This window comes from Myotis nattereri (genome assembly GCF_964212035.1).
Source record: "Myotis nattereri genome assembly, chromosome: 3".
NCBI lineage: Eukaryota > Metazoa > Chordata > Mammalia > Chiroptera > Vespertilionidae > Myotis > Myotis nattereri.
This window is the reverse complement of record NC_138077.1, coordinates 159,003,563-159,023,137: the sequence shown is the minus strand read 5'-3', so window position 1 is coordinate 159,023,137 and position 19,575 is coordinate 159,003,563. Positions and strand designations below refer to the sequence as shown.

The following is a 19,575-nucleotide window of genomic DNA, read 5'->3' as shown; positions in this document are numbered from 1 at the left end:
CTTTTTGTCTTCTGTGGTTTTCATGCGACTTGATAAGGGAATCATCTCCCCACATCATGTGACTAGACCAGGGTGATCAAAACCAGGAAATTAACATTGTTTTAATTTGTGTGTATAGCTCTATGCTGTTTTATCACGTGTACTAGTAGATTCATGTGACCTAGTACTATAATCAAGATACAGAAGTATTCAATCATAATAAAATCCCCCTTACGATACCTCCTAATCCCCCACTATTTCTAATTCTTGACAATCACCAATCTCTTCTCTCATTCCATAATTTTGTTATTTAAGAATATTATATAAATTAGAGGCCCAGTGCACGAATTGGTGCATGGGTGGAGTCCAGGTGGCCCCATCAGGAAATCAGGCAGGGTGGGCCAGGGGAGGGGACACAGGAAGTTGGCCAGCTGCCCCGCCCCCAATGGGAGTGATGAACTCCTTTAGCTTTTTCTTGTTTGTGAAGCTCTTTATGTGGCCTTCAATTCTAAATCAGCTTTGCTGGGTAGAGAAGGGTGTGGCAAGAAATATTTGAAGTGCCCAAGAGCAAGGACCCGCAACCAGGGTGACCTTCCTTTTGAAAGGACACGGCTTCTCCAGGGGCGAGGGTTTGGTCTCCATGAAACCTGGGTCAGTCTTTGCATTGGGCGAGTGGAATCGCTGAGGCCTGTTTTAGAATCGCCAAGGCTGAGAGCGTGATCTCAGAACAGTTAAAAACACATTTGTAAAGGGATGTTATGGGTTCTCTCTCATCAAAAAAGCCTACGCGTATCTGTGCTACACTAACAGGTTTACTTTAACACTGAAGCCTCCATCTGCAAGCCCACCCACCTCCAGGAGCTGGCGGGAGGTTGAAAGTGGCCACGTGGTGCCAGGCGACCTAGCAGGTGTCAGTGGCTCGCCCATCTGAGCCCAGGGCGCAGGGAGAGGGGCTCTGACATCACCACCATGCAGAGGATTTGACAGCCGCAGCAGTGGCTTCAGAGCTTGCTGCTATTTTGTTTTATTCTTTATCTCCTTTTCCCTTTAAACCTCTCTGGGTTGTGTGCGTTCAAGAGAGGAGCAGCCTTTGCAGCCTCCTTGGCGGAGAGCACACCCTCGATCTGGGTTCACACACAGCCGGACAGAGTCCTGTTTAGAAACCAGTGTGGGTCTTGCATTAATTGCACTATTACCGATAAAGGGGTGTTTAGATTCTGGCACGTAAATATGTTTCCTGCTTATCCATGAGGGCTAGGGGCTGAGCGCAGCCAAAGGCACAGCCACAGTTCTTCACTCACTCACAGGCCTCCATAGGATGCAGGCACTTTGCTCACAGAGGGGGCCGGTGAGCAGAGTCCGGCAGCAAAAGCAGAACAAGGCCATCCGCAGCCCTGCTTTTCCCAGACCTTCTGTCTTAGTTCTTATCTGCCCGCTCTGGGTCTGTAGTGTCTTATTCTTGAGGCGGATTCAGGCATCTACGGGACATGATGTTTATCACACGCTGTTTCTCCATGTGGGAGGTCAGCACGGGTCCTGAATCAGGCTACCTCAGCATTGTGCTGGTGGTGGTGGTGTGTGTGTGTGTGTGTGGGGGGGGGGGGGACAGCATGAAGGTGTGAACACAAACCATGCGGACTCCTCAATGACAATCACCAAGGTATGATGATATGCCTCCCAGAACCAGGATCAGGCCTCCTCCGTATACCTTCTGTATACCTGGCTGGTGTCTCCCCTCAGAAGGGGTGCCAATAGCTCAGTCGCATGCTCCCTGTGCCTAAAACCAGCAGGTGGTGGTGGTGGGGAGACCGATGGAGGGTGAGGCCAGTGGGCGGGAGGGGCCACAGAAGGTTAGGGGGCGCCTCGGAAGGTTAGGGGGGGTGCCACTCCAGGCTGGATCAGACAGGTTAGCTGCTGCAATGTGCGTCATAGCCACCAGTAGTTCCAGTTCTGGTAGATCCACCTTAACGGTTGCTGGGCTTTTATATATATACTAGAGGCCCAGTGCACAAAAATTTGTGCACTCGGGGGAAAAAGGGGGTACCACAGCTTGGCCTGCGCCCTCTCGCAGTCTGGGACCCCTTGGGAGATAACGACATGCTGGCTTAGGCCTGCTCCTGGGTGGCAGAAGGCAGGCCCAAACCCTAGGTGCAGTCCTGGTCGGGCTCAGAGCAGGGTCGATTGGGGAGTTGGGGTGCCTTCCCCGGTCACGCACAGAGCAGGGCAGATTGGGAGGTTGTGATGCCACCCTCAGACACGCTCAGGGTAGGGATGATTGGGGGGTTGGGGCACCGCCCCCTGTCACACTGAAGGTAGGGTCAATGGGGAGGTTGCGGCGCCACCCCTGTCATGCACAGAGCAGGGCCCATCAGGGGGGTTGGGGCTCCATACCCTGTCACACACAGAGCTGGGTCAATCAGGGGGTTGGGGAGCTCACCCCTGTCATGCACAGAGCAGGGCCGATCAGAGGATTGAGGAGCTCCCCCCTGTACCTCACAGAGTAGGGCCGATAGGGGAGTTGGGGCACCGCCATCTGTCACACTCAGGGCAGGGCGGATGAGGGGGTTGGGGCGCCACCCTCTATCACCCACAGAGCAGGGCCGATCAGGGGTTTGGGGCGCCACCACTGTCACACACAGAGCCGCAGGGCGATTAGGGGGTTGGGGAGCTCCCCCCTATCAGGCACAGAGCTGGGCTGATCAGGGGGTTGGGGCACCTTCCCCTGTCACGAACAGAGCAGGGCAGATAGGGAGGTTGTGGCCCCGCCTCCTGTCATACACAGAGCCACAGGGCGATCGGGGGTTTGGGCGCTGGCCCCTGTCACGCTGATCCTGGTGCCGGGAGGCCTCTCGGCTCCGCTGATCCTGGTGCTGGGAGGCATATTACCCTTTTACTATATAGGATAGAGGCCTGGTGCATGGGTGGGGCAGGCTGGTTTGCTCTGAAGGGTGTCTTGGACCAGGGTGGGGGTCCCCACTGGGGTGCCTGGCCAGTCTGGGTGAGGGGCTGAGGGCTGTTTTCAGGCCGACTGAAGCTCCAACTGCTCCTTTTTTTCTTTTTTTATTCTGGGCCAGCTTTAGCTCTGAGGCTCCAGGTCTTAGGCCTCTGCTACTGAAAGAAGGTATCTGGTTTGTTTGGGTTCTATAATCGAAACTCTGTATCAACTCCAGCTCTGAGAAACCAGGCTCGCTGAAAGCAGGTTTCTGGGGTTTTGTTTAGCTTCTACATTTGTTACAATGTTTCTTAAACTGCAGGCTCAGGGCCAGCAAGACAGGCGGGGAAAATTGGTTTCCTACGTCACTGAAGCAAGCAAGCCTCATGTTAGTTTCAAGCTACCTGGCTGCCAGCCGCCATCTTGGCCGGCAGTTAATTTGCATATCTCGCTGATTAGCCAATGGGAAGGGTAGCGGTTGTACGCCAATTACCATGTTTCTCTTTTATTAGGTAGGACTAGAGGCCCGGTGCACAAAAATTTGTGCACTAGGGTGGGGGGGGGGGGGGGGGAAGGACGGGCCCTCAGCACGGCCTGTGCCTTATCGCAGTCTGGGACCCCTCAGGAGATAACGACCTGCTGGCTTAGGCCTGACCTGGGTGGCAGAGGGCAGGCCCAATCCCTAGGTGCAGCCCCTGGTTGGGCTCAGAGCAGGGCAGATTGGGGAGTTGGGGCGCTGCCCCCTGTCAGGCAGAGAGCAGGGCGGATGGGGAGGTTGCGATGCCACCCTCAGTCACGCTCAGTGTAGGGCCGATTGGGGGGTTGGGGCACCGCTCCCTGTCACATTCAAGGCAGGGTCAATGGGGAGGTTGTGGCGCCACCCCCTGTCATGCACAGAGCAGGGGCAATGACGGGGTTGGGACGCTGCCCCCTGTCATGCACAGAGCAGGGCCCATCAGGGGGGTTGGGGCTCCTTACCCTGTCACACACAGAGCGGGGTCAATCAGGGGCTTGGAGAGCTCCCCCCTGTCACCCACAGAGCAGGGCCAATCAGGGGGTTGGGGCACCACCACTGTCACACTCAGGGCAGGGGGGATGGGGAGGTTGTGGCCCAGCCCCCTGTCACACACAGAGCAGCAGGGCAACCAGGGGGTTTGGTCGCTGCCCCCGTCACGCTGATCCCAGTGCCGGGAGGCCTCTCGGCTCCGCTGATCCCGGTGCTGGGAGGCATATTACCCCTTTACTATATAGAATAGAGGCCTGGTGCACGGGTTGGGGGCAGCTGGTTTGCCCTGAAGGGTGTCCTGGATCAGGGTGGGGGTCCCCACTGGGGTGCCTGGCCAGCCTGGGTGAGGGGCTGAGGGCTGTTTTCAGGCTGGCGGGTGACGGAAGCTCCCAACCGTTCCTTTTTTTCTTTCTTTTTTTTTTTTAATTCTGGGCCAGCTTTAGATCAGGCTCCAGCTCTGAGGCCTCCGCTGCTGAAAGCAGGTATCTGGTTTGTTTGGGTTCTATAATTGAAACTCTGTATCAACTCCAGCTCTGAGATACTGGCTGGCTGAAAGCAGGTTTCTGGGGTTTTGTTTAACTTCTATATTTGTAACAAAATGTTTCAAACGGCAAGCTCAGAGGCCGGAAAGGCAGGCAGGGAACGTTGGAGTCCTCCGTCACTGAAGCAAGCAAGCCTCATGTTAGGTTTAAGCTGCCTGGCTGCCGGCCGCCATCTTGGCTGGCAGTTAATTTGCATATCGCCCTGATTAGCCAATGGGAAGGGTAGCAGTCGTACGCTAATTACCATGTTTCTCTTTTATTAGATAGGACTAGAGGCCCGGTGCACAAAAATTTGTGCACTCGGGAGGGAGAGGGGGCCCTCAGCCCGGCCTGTGCACTCTCGCAGTCTGGGACCCCTCGGGAGATAACGACCTGCTGGCTTAGGCCTGCTCCCGGGTGGCAGAGGGCAGGCCCAATCCCTAGGTACAGCCCCTGGTCGGGCTCAGAGCAGGGTCATTGGGAGGTTGTGGTGCCACCCCCTGTCATGCACAGAGCAGGGCAGATTGGGAGGTTGCGATGTCACCCTCAGTCACGCTCAGGGTAGGGCCGATTGGGGGGTTGGGGCACCACCCCCTGTCACACTCAAGGCAGGGTCATTAGGGAGGTTGTGGCGCCACCCCCTGTCACGCACAGAGCAGGGCCAATCAGGGGGTTGGGGCGCTGCCCCCTGTCACGCACAGAGCAGGGCTGATCAGGGGGTTGGGGAGCTCCCCCCGTCACGCACAGAGCAGGGCTGATCAGGGTGTTGGGATGCTCCCCCCCGTCACTCACAGAGTAGGGCCTATAGGGGAGTAGGGGCACAGCCCCCTGAAACACAGAGCAGGGCGGATCAGGGGGTTTGGGCGCCGCCACTGTCACACTCAGGGCAGGGCCGATGGGGAGGTTATGGCTCTACCCTCTCACACACAGAGCAGGGCCCGTGGGGGTGGGGGCAGGTAGGGGCACCGCACCCTGTCACACACAGAGCCGCAGGGCGATCAGGGGGTTGGGGAGTTCCCCCCTATCAGGAACAGAGCAGGGCTGATTACAGGGTTTGGGTGCCCTCCCCTTTCACAAACGGAGCAGGGCAAATAGGGAGGTTGTGTCCCCTCCCCCCCCCATCACACACAGAGCCGCCGGGCAATCAGGGTTTGGGCACTGTCCCCTGTCATGCTGATCACGGTGCCTGTAAGCCTGGTGGCTCCGCTGATCCCGGTGCTGGGAAGCATATTACCCTTTTATTATATAGGATAGAGGCCTGGTGCATGGGTGGGGGCCGGCTGGTTTGTCCTGAAAGGGTGTCCTGGATCAGGGTGGGGGTCCCCACTGGGGTGCCTGGCCAGTCTGGGTGAGGGGCTGAGGCCTGTTTTCAGGCTGGTGGGTGACTGAAGCTCGCAACCGCTCTTTTTTTTCCTTTTTTTTTTTTTTATTCTGGGCCAGCTTTAGCTCTGGCTCCAGCTTTGAGGCCTCTGCTGCTGAAAGCAGGTATCTGGTTTGTTTGGGTTCTATAATCTCGAAACACTGTATCAACTCTAGCTCTGAGATCCCGGCTGGCTGAAAGCAGGTTTCTGGGTTTTTTTTAGCTTCTATATTTGTTACAATGTTTGAAACTGCAAGCTCAGAGGCCGGCAGCAGCGGCAGGCGGGGAATGTTGCAAGCCTCCGTCACTGAAGCAAGCAAGCCTCCTGTTAGCTTCCAGCTGCCTGGCTTCCAGCCGCCATCTTGGCTGGCAGTTAATTTGCATATCGCCCTGATTAGCCATTGGGAAGTGTAGCGGTCGTACGCTAATTACCATGTTTCTCTTTTATTAGATAGGACTAGAGGCCCGGTGCACAAAAATTTGTACACTCGTGGGGAATGGGGGGTCCCTCAGCCCGGCCTGTGCCCTCTTGCAGTCTGGGACCCCTCGGGAGATAACGAACTGCTGGCTTAGGCCCACTTCCGGGTGGCAGAGGGCAGGCCCAATCCCTAGGTGCAGCCCCTGGTCGGGCTCAGCAGGGCTGATTGGGGAGTTGGGGCGCCGCCCCCTGTCATGCACAGAGTAGGGCGGATTGGGAGGTTGCTATGCCACCCTCAGTCACGCTCAGGGTAGGGCTGATTGGGGGGTTAAGGCTCTACCCCGTCACACACAGAGGAGGGCCCGTGAGGGGTGTTGGGGCGCCGCACCCTGCCACACACAGAGTTGCAGGGCGATCAGGGGGTTGGGGTGCCTTCCCCTGTCATGAACAGGGCAGGGCGGATAGTGAAGTTGTGGCCCCGCCCCCTTCCACACACAGAGCCTCAGGGTGATCAGGGGGTTTCGGCGTTGCCCCCGTCATGCTGCTCCAGGGGTCAGGAGGCCTTGTGGCTCCGCTGATCCCAGTGCTTGGAGACCTCGTGGCTCCGCTTGACAACAGGGGAAGTGAGGCATCGCTGCTCCACTGATTCTGGTGGAAGAAGGCCTCGTGGCTCCACTGATCCTGGGTTCATGAGGCCTGGCTGCTCCGCTGATTCTAGGTTCTGGAGGCCTTGTGGCTCTTCTGATCCCGGTGCCAGGAGGCCTCGCGGCTCCGCTGATCCCGGTGCTGGGAGGCATATTATCCTTTTACTATATAGGATAGAGGCCTGGTGCATGGGTGGGGGCTGGCTGGTTTGCACTGAAGGGTGTCCCGGATCAGGGTGGGTGTCCCGCTTGGGTGCCTGGCCAGCCTGGGTGAGGGGATGATGGGTGTTTGCAGCTGGTCACACACCCTTCAGGGTTGGGGTCCCCACTGGGGTTCCTGGCCAGTCTGGGTGAGGGGCTTAGGGCCGTTTTCAGGCTGGCGGGTGACTGAAACTCCCAACATCTCCTTTTTTTCTTTTCTTTTTTTTTATTCTGGGATTTATTTACCTTCTATGGCTGTCACTGGAGCTGAGAGTCGACTTTAGCTGTGAGACCTCGGCTGCTGAAAGCAGGTTTCTGGGCTTTGTTTACCTCCTGTATTTGAAACTTTGTTGCAATTCCAGCTCTGAGATCCCAGCTGACTGAAAGCAGGTTTCTGAGGGTTTGTTTAGCTTCTATATTTGCAACAATGATTCTTAGAAAGCAGTTCAGAGCCCAGCAGCGGCAGGCGGGGAACCTTGGCTTCCTCCGTCACTGGAGCAAGCAAGCCTCCTGTTCACGTCAGCTGCCTGGCTGCTGGCCGCCATCTTGGTAGGCAGTTACTTTGCATATCGCCCTGATTAGCCAATGGGAAGGGCAGCGAAGTTACGGCTAATTACCATGTTTCTCTTTCATTAGATAGGATAGATGGAATTATACAGTATGTCATTTTTGACAATTTTTTCACTCAGTCTCATATTCTTTGAGGTCCATAGAAATTGTTGTATCGTTCATTCCTTTTTATTGTTTAGTAGCATTCCATAGTATAGATATACCACAGTTTAAACATTCTCTATCAAAGGATATTTTGATTACTTCTAATGTTTGGCTATTGTAAATAAAGCTTCTACGGACATTAGTATATGCGTTTTTTTTATAGTTGTTCTTTATCAAGATGAGGAAGTTCTTTATTTCTAATTCTCTGCATTTTGATATTTTATAATGAATGGGTGTAGAAATAGTTTTTCTCCATAGATTGACATAATCATGGGATTTTTTTTCTTCTTTAGCATGTTAATATGTTGGATTATATTGATTGATTTTGAACCTTGAGTCAGCCTGGTTTCCTTAGAATAAAACCCATGTATTCATGGCATATAGTTCTTTGTATATATTGATGAATCCTATTTGATAATATTTTATTAAAGATTTTTACATTTATATTCATAAGGGATATTGGTCTGTAGTTTCTTTTTTGGTCTTTGTCAGGTTTTGGTATCAGGGTAATACTGGCCTTTTAGAATGAGTTGGAAAGTTTTCCTTCCTCTTCTATGGTATTTCTGAAAGAGATTGTGTAGAATTGGTGTTAATTTCCTTTAAATATTTAGGAGAATTCTCTAATGAAACTATCTGGGCCTGGAGATTTCTTTTTCAGGAGTTTTAAAATTAAAAATTCAATTTCAAAATAGTTATAGAGCTGCTAAAATGACCTACTTTATATTGGGCAAGTTGTGGTAGTTGTTGGGAACTTAGATGACTGATTATGGACTTTTCCCATTTTCAACTCCAAACATTGAGCACGGCTTTAGTAATGTCGCCCAAATTTTGGTGTTATATTTTCATTATCATCCGATTTAATACATTTTTAAATTTTCCTTGGGACATCCTCTTGACTCTTCAATTATTTAGAGTATATTGCTTAGCTTTTAAGTGCTTGGAGTTTTTCCTGCTACCATTCTGTTACTGACTTTGAGATTGATTCCATTTTGGTTAAAGGACATACTCTGATTTAAATTGTTGAAAATTTTTTGGAGTTTGATTTATGTCTCAGTTTATAGTGTGTCTTGGTAAATGTCCCCTAGGTGCTTGAACATAATGTGTATGCTGCTGATTTTTGGCATGTCCTACAGATGTCAATTAGGTTAGATTTCTTCTTTTTGTTATAAGTAGTTCTTGATTACATCATGGATGTTTTGGGTACTGCGCTATGAGACTCTGGATCTTGTTTAAATCTGAAGTTTTAGCACACCTCTCCTGCCCTTGTGCTTGTAGGAGTGAGAGTACAGGCTTCCTACTAAGCTTTGTTTGACACCTTTAAGGAGGAAGAGCATTTTTATATTGATCCCATATGGCTTACACTTACACCACAGGGGGATAGGAGTCTCATTAAGGCTGGATAAATGAGTGGTGGTTAAAGTTTCAGTTTCTTTTATTTCTTTTATTTACTTATTTATTTTTTTCAGTCTTCTCAGCTCAATTTTTCTTTTTCAGAACACAAAAATTGCCTGATAGGGAGATGGGGTCAAACCTGCCCATTACCTTTTTTTAAAAAAATTTCTTTATTGATTAAGGTATTTAATATGTGTCCTTATCCTCATATTACCTCCCCGACCCCCCTCTCATGCCCTCACCCCTCCCCCCCCATCCCGGTGTCTGTGTCCATTGGTTAGGCTTATATGCATGCACACAAGTCCTTTGGCTGATCTCTCCTCCTTACTCCCACCCTCCCCTACCTTCCCTCTGAGGTTTGACGGTCTGATCGATGCTTCTCTGTCTCTGGATCTGTTTTTGTTCATCTATTTATGTTGTTCATTATATCCTCACTTGGCTTCCTCTGACACTGGTACTGCGGTTTAGGTGGAAGTCCTGGATTCCCAAGTAGCCTCTATTGAAACCATTCAGGGGACCTAGTACTTGGTCTTCTTCTATGATACTACCCAAGCAGAGGGTGGAGGGTTTACAAGGGGAGAGATGCTTCCATGGATGGAACTGAGGTTATTTTCTGTGGTGTGTGGCTGCAATAGTGTAGCTGTTGTCTGAAAGTTTTCTGTCTTGCTAGGTTGTGTCTTTTCTCATGCTTTGGCTAGAAAGAACAGACTTCCCTTTCCTCCCCTCCTCTCCCTTCTCCTCCCCTTTCCTCTATTTTTTTTCTTTTCTTTTGCCAGCTCAGATCGGCATTTTCTAGTTGCAAGCTTCTCCAGCAGTTAATTGGGGATATATGAAGTAGAAAGAAAACCTGGAGAGCTCACCACCACATTGTTCCTTGGATCCCAAGGTAGCCAGTCTGTCTTCTTCTCTCCACCTTTCCATCTTGGCATTCAACTTATATATAATCCAGTGCTTTTAGCTGTACTTCGTGGAAAGAATCGTTTGTCTTTTGAGCACTTATACTACAGAGCCTCACTGTTTAGTATATCAATAAAAAGACCACTTATATTTAGGTTATGGAAAATAAATCTGTGCAGTTTAATGTACAGACCATGGTCTTAGTGGCTAATTAAACTTAGATTTTTTTTAAAAAAACAGTCAGATTTTTTGATCTTTGGAAAGTTAACTCAAGTGCAATGAATTTATAAACTCCTCTTCTGTAAAATGTGAGTGGTAAGTTCTGCATTTAAAGATTATAGTAAACATTAAATATATTCAATGTAAATATATAAGCATTTAACAGATCTAAAAGCATAGTGGATTTGGGATAAGACTGAGTTACAGAAGTGTTCATATTTGAAATTAGTGTTTTTAACGGCCTATGCCTGCATACCATGTTGGGTGGCAATGCTTAATGCATGTAACTATGCTGACTTACAGTCTCTAAGAAGATACTGCATTGATTTGGAAAGAGAAGAATTGCATTGTAACAGAAGTTGGAAAAAATTTATACCTGTCAATTGAGTCTTGCCCTCTATCACAGGCCACGTTTTAATTAGCCAACTTTACTAGTTATTCATCAGGGACATGAATGAGGAGAAGATAGTAAAGGCCTTCATTTTGTAATACGAGATTAAAGGAGGAAATTCTAAAAAGCTCTACAAAAGAAGTCTCAGAAGCAGCCTGGCAATCTCAATTTTATAATATTTTTTTTCTGGGGAAGCAATTGTTACTACAGGAGAGCTTTGATTAGGTTAGAAGTCAAATGAGATTTATTCATCTCTGTGGTATGAGGGAGAGGGCAAGCGGTCCTTAGAAATATGAAAATAGTGTATTTTGCTTTTATAAATGTAGATTTACAACCCTCCTCACTATCTCTTTTTTGGGTTCCTTTTAGTTGTCAAGGTCCATCAGCCACTCCCTGCAAAACACTTTAAAATACACTATTTGAATGGAATAGTAGATGATTACAACATAGTGTGAATTTAGTTGCATTTAAAAATGATTTCTCATGTTGGAAGAAAACTATTATTTCTCCTAATAGAAGAAATTCAGGTCCCATATTGAAATGTATAGGGGATAATTCATTCTCCAAATCTTTTTTTTTTTTTTTTTTTTACTGTCTTAAGTTATACATATGTCTCCTTTTTCCCCAATTGACCCCCCTCCACCAGCCATTCCCACCCCGGCAAGCCCCCACTGCTCCAATGTCTATGTCCATTGGTTATGCTAATATGCATGCATACAAGTCCTTTGGCTGCTCTCTAATCATCCCTCTCCCCTGACATTTGTCTCTGGATCTATTTTTGTTCATCACATTATATTGATTATTATATCCCATATACGAGCGAGATCATGTGGTATTTATCTTTCTCTGACTGGCTTATTTTGCTTAGCATAGTGCTCTCCAGTTCCACCCATGCTGTTGCAAATGGAAAAAGTTCCTTCTTTTTTATAGCAGTGTAGTATTTCATTGTGTAGATGTACCATGGTTTTTTAATCTACTCATCTGCTGATGGTCACTTAGGTTGTTTGCAAATCTTAGCTATTGTAAATTGTGCTGCTATGAACATAGCGGTGCATATATCCTTTCTGGTTGGTGTTTCTGGTTTCTTGGGATATAGTCCTACAAGTGGGATCACTGGGTTAAATGGGAGATCCAGTTTTTAACTTTTTGAGGAAACTCCATATTGTCTTCCATAGTGACTGCGCTAGTCTGCATTCCCATCAGCAGTGCACGAGGGTTCCTTTTTCTCCACATCCTCGCCAGAACTAGTTGTTTAGTTCTCCAATCTTAAAATCATCCTACAGAGAACTGATTTTATACATATTTAACTACCTTGTTGATACATTGCTGATTTTGATATAAAATAACTCATTTATCTACTTGATCTAGGCGTACCACAGGTAGCCTTGCTGACTAAAGTGAAAGATTACCATGGAGTTCTTCAAAAAGACTTTTTAAACATGAATAATTCTATGACTTCTCAAAGCCAGGTAAAGAACACTGTTTGTAACCAGGTATTGTTATAATAATATTATACTCTGTGTGTGTTTGAGTGTACTCACACTACATGTTCATAGGTAAATAAAGAAATGATCAATTGCCTGTTTAAATCCCATTTTAAAACTGTAATTATCTGAAATATAATTAGATTCTGAAGATAATTTGTTAAGTCATTGTTTTTGTTTATTTTTTGAATTATATTTAAATTCAGTCAACTTTTAGATGTAAGACTGATCCTTATTAAATAATTTTCCACAGATAATTAAAATCCAAAAAATGCTAAAAATTCCTATTTATAATATTCTGATGGTTGAAAATTATGCTCCAGAGTGGGAGCAGGACCCTTTAAAGGATGTTCTGATCCTCTCTGCGCTGAGGCAGATGTTACGAGCTGCAGATGACTACTTAGAGGATTTGCCTCCTGGGGTAACAGGTAATCTGGCCCCTTCATGCTCCTCTCATTAAACCCCGGTTCTTTTTGAAAAACCCTAAGCTATACCTCAGTTAGATGACTGGTATCCTTCTGCCTGCCCTAGTACTAACATGTATGCTTTCTTTGGACTCTTTTTTGTTTTGTTTTCAGAGACGTCGCAGGAATGTCCCAGCTCAACAAGTTGCCTTGTTTCTGACCCTTGACCCAGACCTGGATTGGCCTGCCTCACTTAGAGTCAATCTCTGCGGACAGCCTCCTTGGGACTTTGCCGCCATCATACTTGGCCTTCTGTCCCTGACAGCATCTAACTGATGGTTCATTCTAGGATCAGTCAGACCTCAAGCTCTAAGGCCAACTCTGAGCAGTGGTGGATCACAATATCCCTACTGCAAACCACCCTTCATATTTCTGCACCACTTTCAATTTACTTTTTGTGACATGTTCCTAAACCTCCCCAGCAAAATTAACTATTCCCCTACCTCTTCATCTATAACACTTCATTTAAAACTTCATGTGCATGGTAATCAGATTAAATAGTAATTATACAATGATTACATAGATATCTGCCTCCTTAAATAAACAGTGAACTCTTTAAAAAGCCAGGTTTGTTTTTTACTTATCTTGTATTCGCAGAGCTTAACACAGTGTCTGGCAGGAAGCAAGCATACCCATCATTATGCATCTCTTTCAACCTCCCCAGAGTGATAGCATATGCCTAAATTTTTGTCATTATAAAAGGGAAGACTATAAAAGAATGAAAAGCCAGAGAGAAGAAATAGAAAAAAGGAGGGAGAATATTTCACTTACCTCTGAATGACAACATGAATTTAAATTAATTGAAAAGAGCAAATATTTTTTAAGGACTTAGATATTTCTTTCTGTGAAAAAAAAAATTTCTTCCTCTAAAGGACCCATGCCTGATTTTCATTAATTGATTTGCAAACCACTCTAACCATGTCTCCAAAGCAGAGCATTAAAATAAGATTACTAGTGCAAGTCAATAAGAGATTTATCTTATACAAGTGCTCCCAAATGATTCTGACATCCTTCAGGCAGCTGTAGTAGTTAGGGCTATATGGCAAATGAAATAATTTTAAAATATATGTTTCATTTTTTTACTCCTAAAGCCTTCTTCACTATTTCCTCTGAATTTCTTTGACTTTTCAAATGAATATGCTTTGCTTCAGTATTTATTTATATTAAAGCATTCTAATTTATGTTTACTCAGAATTATTTTCTTTTTTGAGAAATCCTGGGTATTACAAAGGCAAGAATTCCTTAGAGATAGTTATGGGAAAAAATTGTTTTCTAAAGCAAAACTGCAGGTGAAGCTGTGCTCAAATGAATGTTCAGGAGCCATGATTCAATGGAAAAGGTAAATGGGGTCTTCAGATATAGGAATAAAGTCATCATAGATATTGAGGAGTAGAGCCAGAAGCAGATATTGGGAACCAAAGTAAAGTGACAGTTAGGATGGTTATAACATGGATCTAGGAGCAAGAGATCCAATAAAAAAGGTATGTTTGTCTCCATATAGTCCGGCGGAAACAGCCATAACCATTGTTCTTTGGGAAAGATTGAAGAACCACCATTCTGCTCAACAATTATGGGGTCATAACTAACCCATTTCAAGAGTAGATTCAGCAAAAATCTTGGCAGAGGAAGATTTTGCTAGATGCAAAATTTGATTCAAGGTGGAATTTCTTCTTTGAAGGGGTAACATACAGTAAGATTATGAAGGAGATGAAGATTCTGAAAGGAAGAGGAGTAATCAAAAGATCAAGAGATAAAGAATAAGGGACTGTCCAGGTGAACCAACATGGAGGCTACCAAAAGTTTCCTCTTTTGTACTAAAATGTACAGTGTTAGACAAAGTGATATCACAATTTCTAATCCTATGGCTGTTTACTACTTTGGGAACATTTAAAAATCAAGTGGAATTAAATGTATATTTAGAATTTTGGTTGGAAAAGAAGGATGGAGGGTGGTCTTAAAAAGGGAGAAAATAAATAAGTGGGACTATGTCATATTAAAAAGCTTCTGCACAGCAAAGGAAACCATCAACAAAATGAAAGGGAAACCTACTGAATGGGAGAAAATACTTGCAAATCATATATTTATATATATAAGAAGGCAGTGTCCATTATGACCAGGACTACCAAAGGACCGACCCGTTGCCTTCCCCCAGCCCATAGGGGACTGGTGAGCTACTGCAGGCCAGGAGGCAGGGAGCTGCTTGCACTGGGCCAGCCCCTCCCCTCCCCCTGTGGGCGGCGGTGCAGCTGAGCCTGTGCCAGGCAGAGGCAGGAGAGATGTGTCCCACACCCTGCCAAGTTCTCAGACCCCCATGCCAGCATTGAGGCCTGGGATGCCAGCGCTTTGTTATCTGCCACAACTCCGCAGCCCTGACACTGCCCAGGCAAAAGTTTTGTGTGCCTCACCTATCTGGCCCAGGCCAGTTTCTCTGTCTACTCTATCAACCTGCTGCCTGCACACACTCAGACACCAGACCCAGGGACTCTCAGCTGGCGAGCCCAGATGATCCTTCCCACCCCCAAGGGTCCAATGGCCTTCGTAGCTCCTGAGCCCACCTGAGGCTGCGACCTGCCCCTGGGAGGGTGAGTCTGGGCTGGGGATCCACAGCCTCTCCTCTGCAATGTCCCACCCAGCATTGGGGAGGGGTAATCCTCCCTCCTTTCCAGCTCCATCACAGCGCAGAGGCTGGGGCATGTCTCTGCCCGCCCTCCACACCCTTCCAAACCCTGGGAAGAATTGCCTGCCCAACCAGCCTGGACAAGTGGCTCAGGCTCCCCACCCTCTTGAGCTTGCACCTGGCCTTGCCAGTGGCTGCCACTCCCCTCAGCCATCAGCCCACTGGCATGGGAGGAGAGGAGAGGAGGAGGGAAGCTGTAGGTGCGACTCTGTCTGGTTAAACCGGCCTGCCTGAAAGCTCTCCCAGTGTTCCTCCCTGCCCTGTCTCTGCCAACGGGACCCAGGCCCTGATGAGTGTTCATCAGGGTTCCCGCCAACTTGGGAAGGTCAACGCCCAGCTGCCTGCCAAGGCCTCAGGCAGTAGACGCCTCGCGGTCACCAAGACAAAGAGGTCATGGAGGGTCAAGACCCTGCCTCTGGTTGAAGCAGGTGCTGTGGGAGCAAAGGGACCAAAAGAAATGGTTATATCCAACAGCCATCTAACTCCACACATGGTGTGCGAATTAGTCATTGTTAGAACCGAATTTAGTACTGGTGTGCCCCATTTTAAGCAGATCCCCCAAATAGACTTACCATGTTGATAATTCACTTTACTACAGAAAGGATGCACAAGGATTATTGAAATAAGCAAAATATCTTGCACCTCATAGTACAAAACGTTTAAACATCATTAAACATAATCTCTATGAGTAAAGGGAGTTGATTAGCAAAATCTAATATACCCAATTCAAAATGTCATTCAGAAATGCATCTACGGTGTAAAATCAAATTATGGGATCTAGGGTTTGGAAAAAGCAATTTTACTCCGCTCTACCTGCTCATCCCCTCAGCCTTATGCTTTGCACAAAAGTCTCAATAAAGAGATGGAGCAGAAGGTAAAGTAATGCCTCATGGCACTGAAATTTATCAGTTCCTTCAATAAATATTTATAAAAGTTGTATTAACTTTGTGCCTGTTTTATAGAAGCACAATACAGCTCTGTCCCTGTCTTCAAAGGGCTTAAAGTCTCTGTGAATTTCCGGTAAGATAAACCCGTAAACAGCCAAAGAAGGAGCAGGTTCCAATACAGTTATTATTATAAAAATTACCGAGTAAAAAACTGTCCTCACTCTCCCTCTAACAAGAATTAAAAGGAGCAAATAAATATAATGAATGAATCTTAACTCCTTTGGGGATCCCATCCCGCAGGGACTAACACAGGTTTTGTGAGGCCTAAAGTTTAGTGAACCTAAAGAACTAATTTTAGGGGGGAGTGGGGGGCATATTTTTTTTAATAAGGTTCAAAATGACTTTATTTAGAATAAGAAAATAAACTACAAATAACTGTAGGCCTGGGGAATCTGTCCCTTTCTCTCTTAAATCATTCAGACAGGTTATCCAAAATGCTGCTGGTTGCAACTTGCTTGCTCTCTCCCCAAAAACAAATCCAGCCCTCACAGGGGCTCTGAAGCTTTCTTAACTTTACCATAAAAATAAAAAATAAAATAAAATAACATTTCAACAACACCGCTTTCTGGACAAAATTATTTCTTTTTAAATTTTTAAATTTTATCCAAGTAGTAAATACATAATACATAATGTATCCTTTTTTTCCTAATAGTTGTGTAGTGGTATAGGATTGTTGTTTTTATTCTACTGTTGACACTATTATAGATGTCTCCCATTTCCCTCCCTTTACCCTCCTCCACCCAGCCCCCCCACCTCTGGCCATCACCACACTTTTGTCTATGTCCATCCCCCTGCCCTCTGACCTCTGTCAGTCCCTCCTATCCTATGTAATAAAAGGCTAACATACAAATCGACTAAACAGTGGAACAACCAGTTGTTATGATGCACATTGGTCACCAGGGGGCAGACACTCAATACAGGAGCTGCCCCCTGGTGGTCAGTGTGCTCCCACAGGGGGAGTGCCACTCAGCCAGAAGCCCTGAGCTGGGCTCACGGCTGGCAAGTGCATCAGTGGTGGCGGGAGCCTCTCCCACCTCCAAGGCAGAGCTAAGGATGTCTGACTGCTGGTTTAGGCTAACTCCCCTTAGGAAATCCCCTGAGGGCTCCTGGACTGCAAGAGGGCACAGGCCAGGCTGAGGGACCCCAGCCATGTTCACATTGGGGGCGACCAGGCTGGCAGGTGAGGGCCATTAGGGGCGACCCAGCAGGCAGGCAGAGGTGGTTAGGGGTGATAAGGCAGGCAGGCAGGTGAGTGGTTAAGAGCCAGTGGTCTTGGATCACATGAGGGATGTCCGACTGCCAGTTTAGGCCTGATCCCCGGGATGGGGCCTAAACCGGCAGTCGGACATACCCTGAGGGGTCCTGGATTGGAGAGGGTGCAGCCGGGCTGAGGGACTCCCCCTGCCCCCATGCATGAATTTTGTGCACCGGGCCTCTAGTATCTGATAGACTAATATACAAAATATATAAAGAACTCATGCATCTCAATAGCAGAAAAAGAAACAATCTGATTTGAAAATGAGCGGGACAGCTCATTATTGATGTATAAAAATGTCACCGATTTATGAATACTAATTTTGTATCCTGCTACTTCATTGAATTCATTTATCGGTTCCAGTAGATTTTTGGTGGGTTCTTTAGGGTTTTCTATACATGGTAGCACGTCATCTGCAAATAATGACAGTTTTATTTCTTCCTTCCCAATTTGGATGTCTTTTATTTCTTCTTGTCTGATTGCTATGGCTAGAACTTTTAATACTGTGTTGAATAAGAGTAGTGAAAACAGACTTTCTATATTGTTCCTGATCTTAAGAGAAACACTATATCACATGATTTCACTAATATGTGGAATCTAATGAACAAAACAAACAAAATAGAAATAGACTAATAGAAAAAGAGAACAGATTGACAGCTGAGGGGGATGTGGTTGGGGGTTGGGTAAAGTAAGTGAAAGGATTAAGAAAAAAATTTATAGGTATTCTGCTGATTATCAGAAGGAAAAGTGATAGGGGCAGGTAGAAGGGGGGAAAGGAGAGATAAATGGGGATGGAAGGAGACTTGAGTTTTGGACAATACAAAATACAGATGATGTATTATAGAATTGTATACCTGAAACTTACATAATTTTATTAACCAATGTCACACCACTAAATTCAATAAAAATATATGTTAAAAAATGATCAGGAGATCTGAACAGATATTTTTCTAAGGAAGGCATAAAAATGAGCAACAAATATATGAAAATGTGCTTTACATCATTAATCATAAGGAAAATGCAAATCAAAACCGTGATGAGATACCATCCCATACCTGTTAGAATGGCTAATATCAAAAAGCCAAAAACTAAGTGTTGACGAGGATTAAGAGAAAAGGGAACCCTTGTCTACTGTTGGTGGGAATACACATTGCTATATCCACAATGGATAACAATATGGTGGTTCCTCAAAAATAAAAAAAATCTAATTATATTAATTATATTAATTATATTATATTATATTAATTATATTATATTATATTAATTATATTATATTATATTATATTATATTATATTATATTATATTATATTATATTATATTATTATATAAACCAGGAATTCCACTTTTGGGTATTTAATCTAAAAATAAATTAAAATACAAATTCAAAAATATACATGTATTCCAAATTCACAATAATGTTCATTGCAGCATTATTTACAGCAGTCATCTTGGATAGACAATTTTAATAATTATGACTTCCAAATGTTTTGGGGAAGGGTTAGGAGTGGTCCATAGGACTGTTCTTATTAATTTAAATTCACTCTTAGCTTTAAGTATATCTATATGTTGATGATTCTCAACTTTAATCCCCAAGCCTGACCCTTTTCCTGGTTTTTGGTCTCATCTACCCAATTCCCTGTATTATATATGAAATTACAGATTTCAAGGAAGACAGAATACTTAGTTTCCTTTCAAGAAATCTTCCTTCAGTATACTTATTTCAATAAATAGCTCCACCAAGGCTCAAGCCAAAAATTATTGAGATCACACTAAATTTTCTCTTTTCTTTTATCCTTGAACCCCAACCCAAGTCCAGAAATAACTTCTCTTGACTTTCTTTTATCCTTAAAGACATCCTGAATCTGACCACTTTTGAACTGCTTCCACCACTGTCGCTCTAGTCTGCAGGACGTTAATCTCCCACTTGATATTGTAATAGCCTTTTAGTTGTTCTATACTCTTTTCTTTACCAGAGTGATCACTGATTTAATTCTCCTCGCAACCTACTCCAGCTATTGCAACGAACTGCCACCCAAGGTTGTTGGTACTTATCTCTCTCTCTGCCTATGACAC

At 45.8% G+C, this 19,575-nt stretch overlaps 1 protein-coding gene across 1 annotated transcript in view; it reads left to right on the top strand.

Moving 5' to 3' along the window:
* IFI44L (interferon induced protein 44 like) overlaps positions 1-13,808 on the top strand; it is a 28,880-nt gene extending 15,072 nt beyond the window's left edge. The window contains exons 7-9 of the mRNA XM_081087931.1: positions 12,043-12,143; positions 12,412-12,586; positions 12,737-13,808. Coding sequence (XP_080944057.1) covers positions 12,043-12,143; positions 12,412-12,586; positions 12,737-12,789 — 329 coding nt within the window. The 3' untranslated portion in view covers positions 12,790-13,808. The remainder of the gene's footprint in view (positions 1-12,042; positions 12,144-12,411; positions 12,587-12,736) is intronic.
* The last annotated feature ends 5,767 nt before the right edge of the window (positions 13,809-19,575 follow it).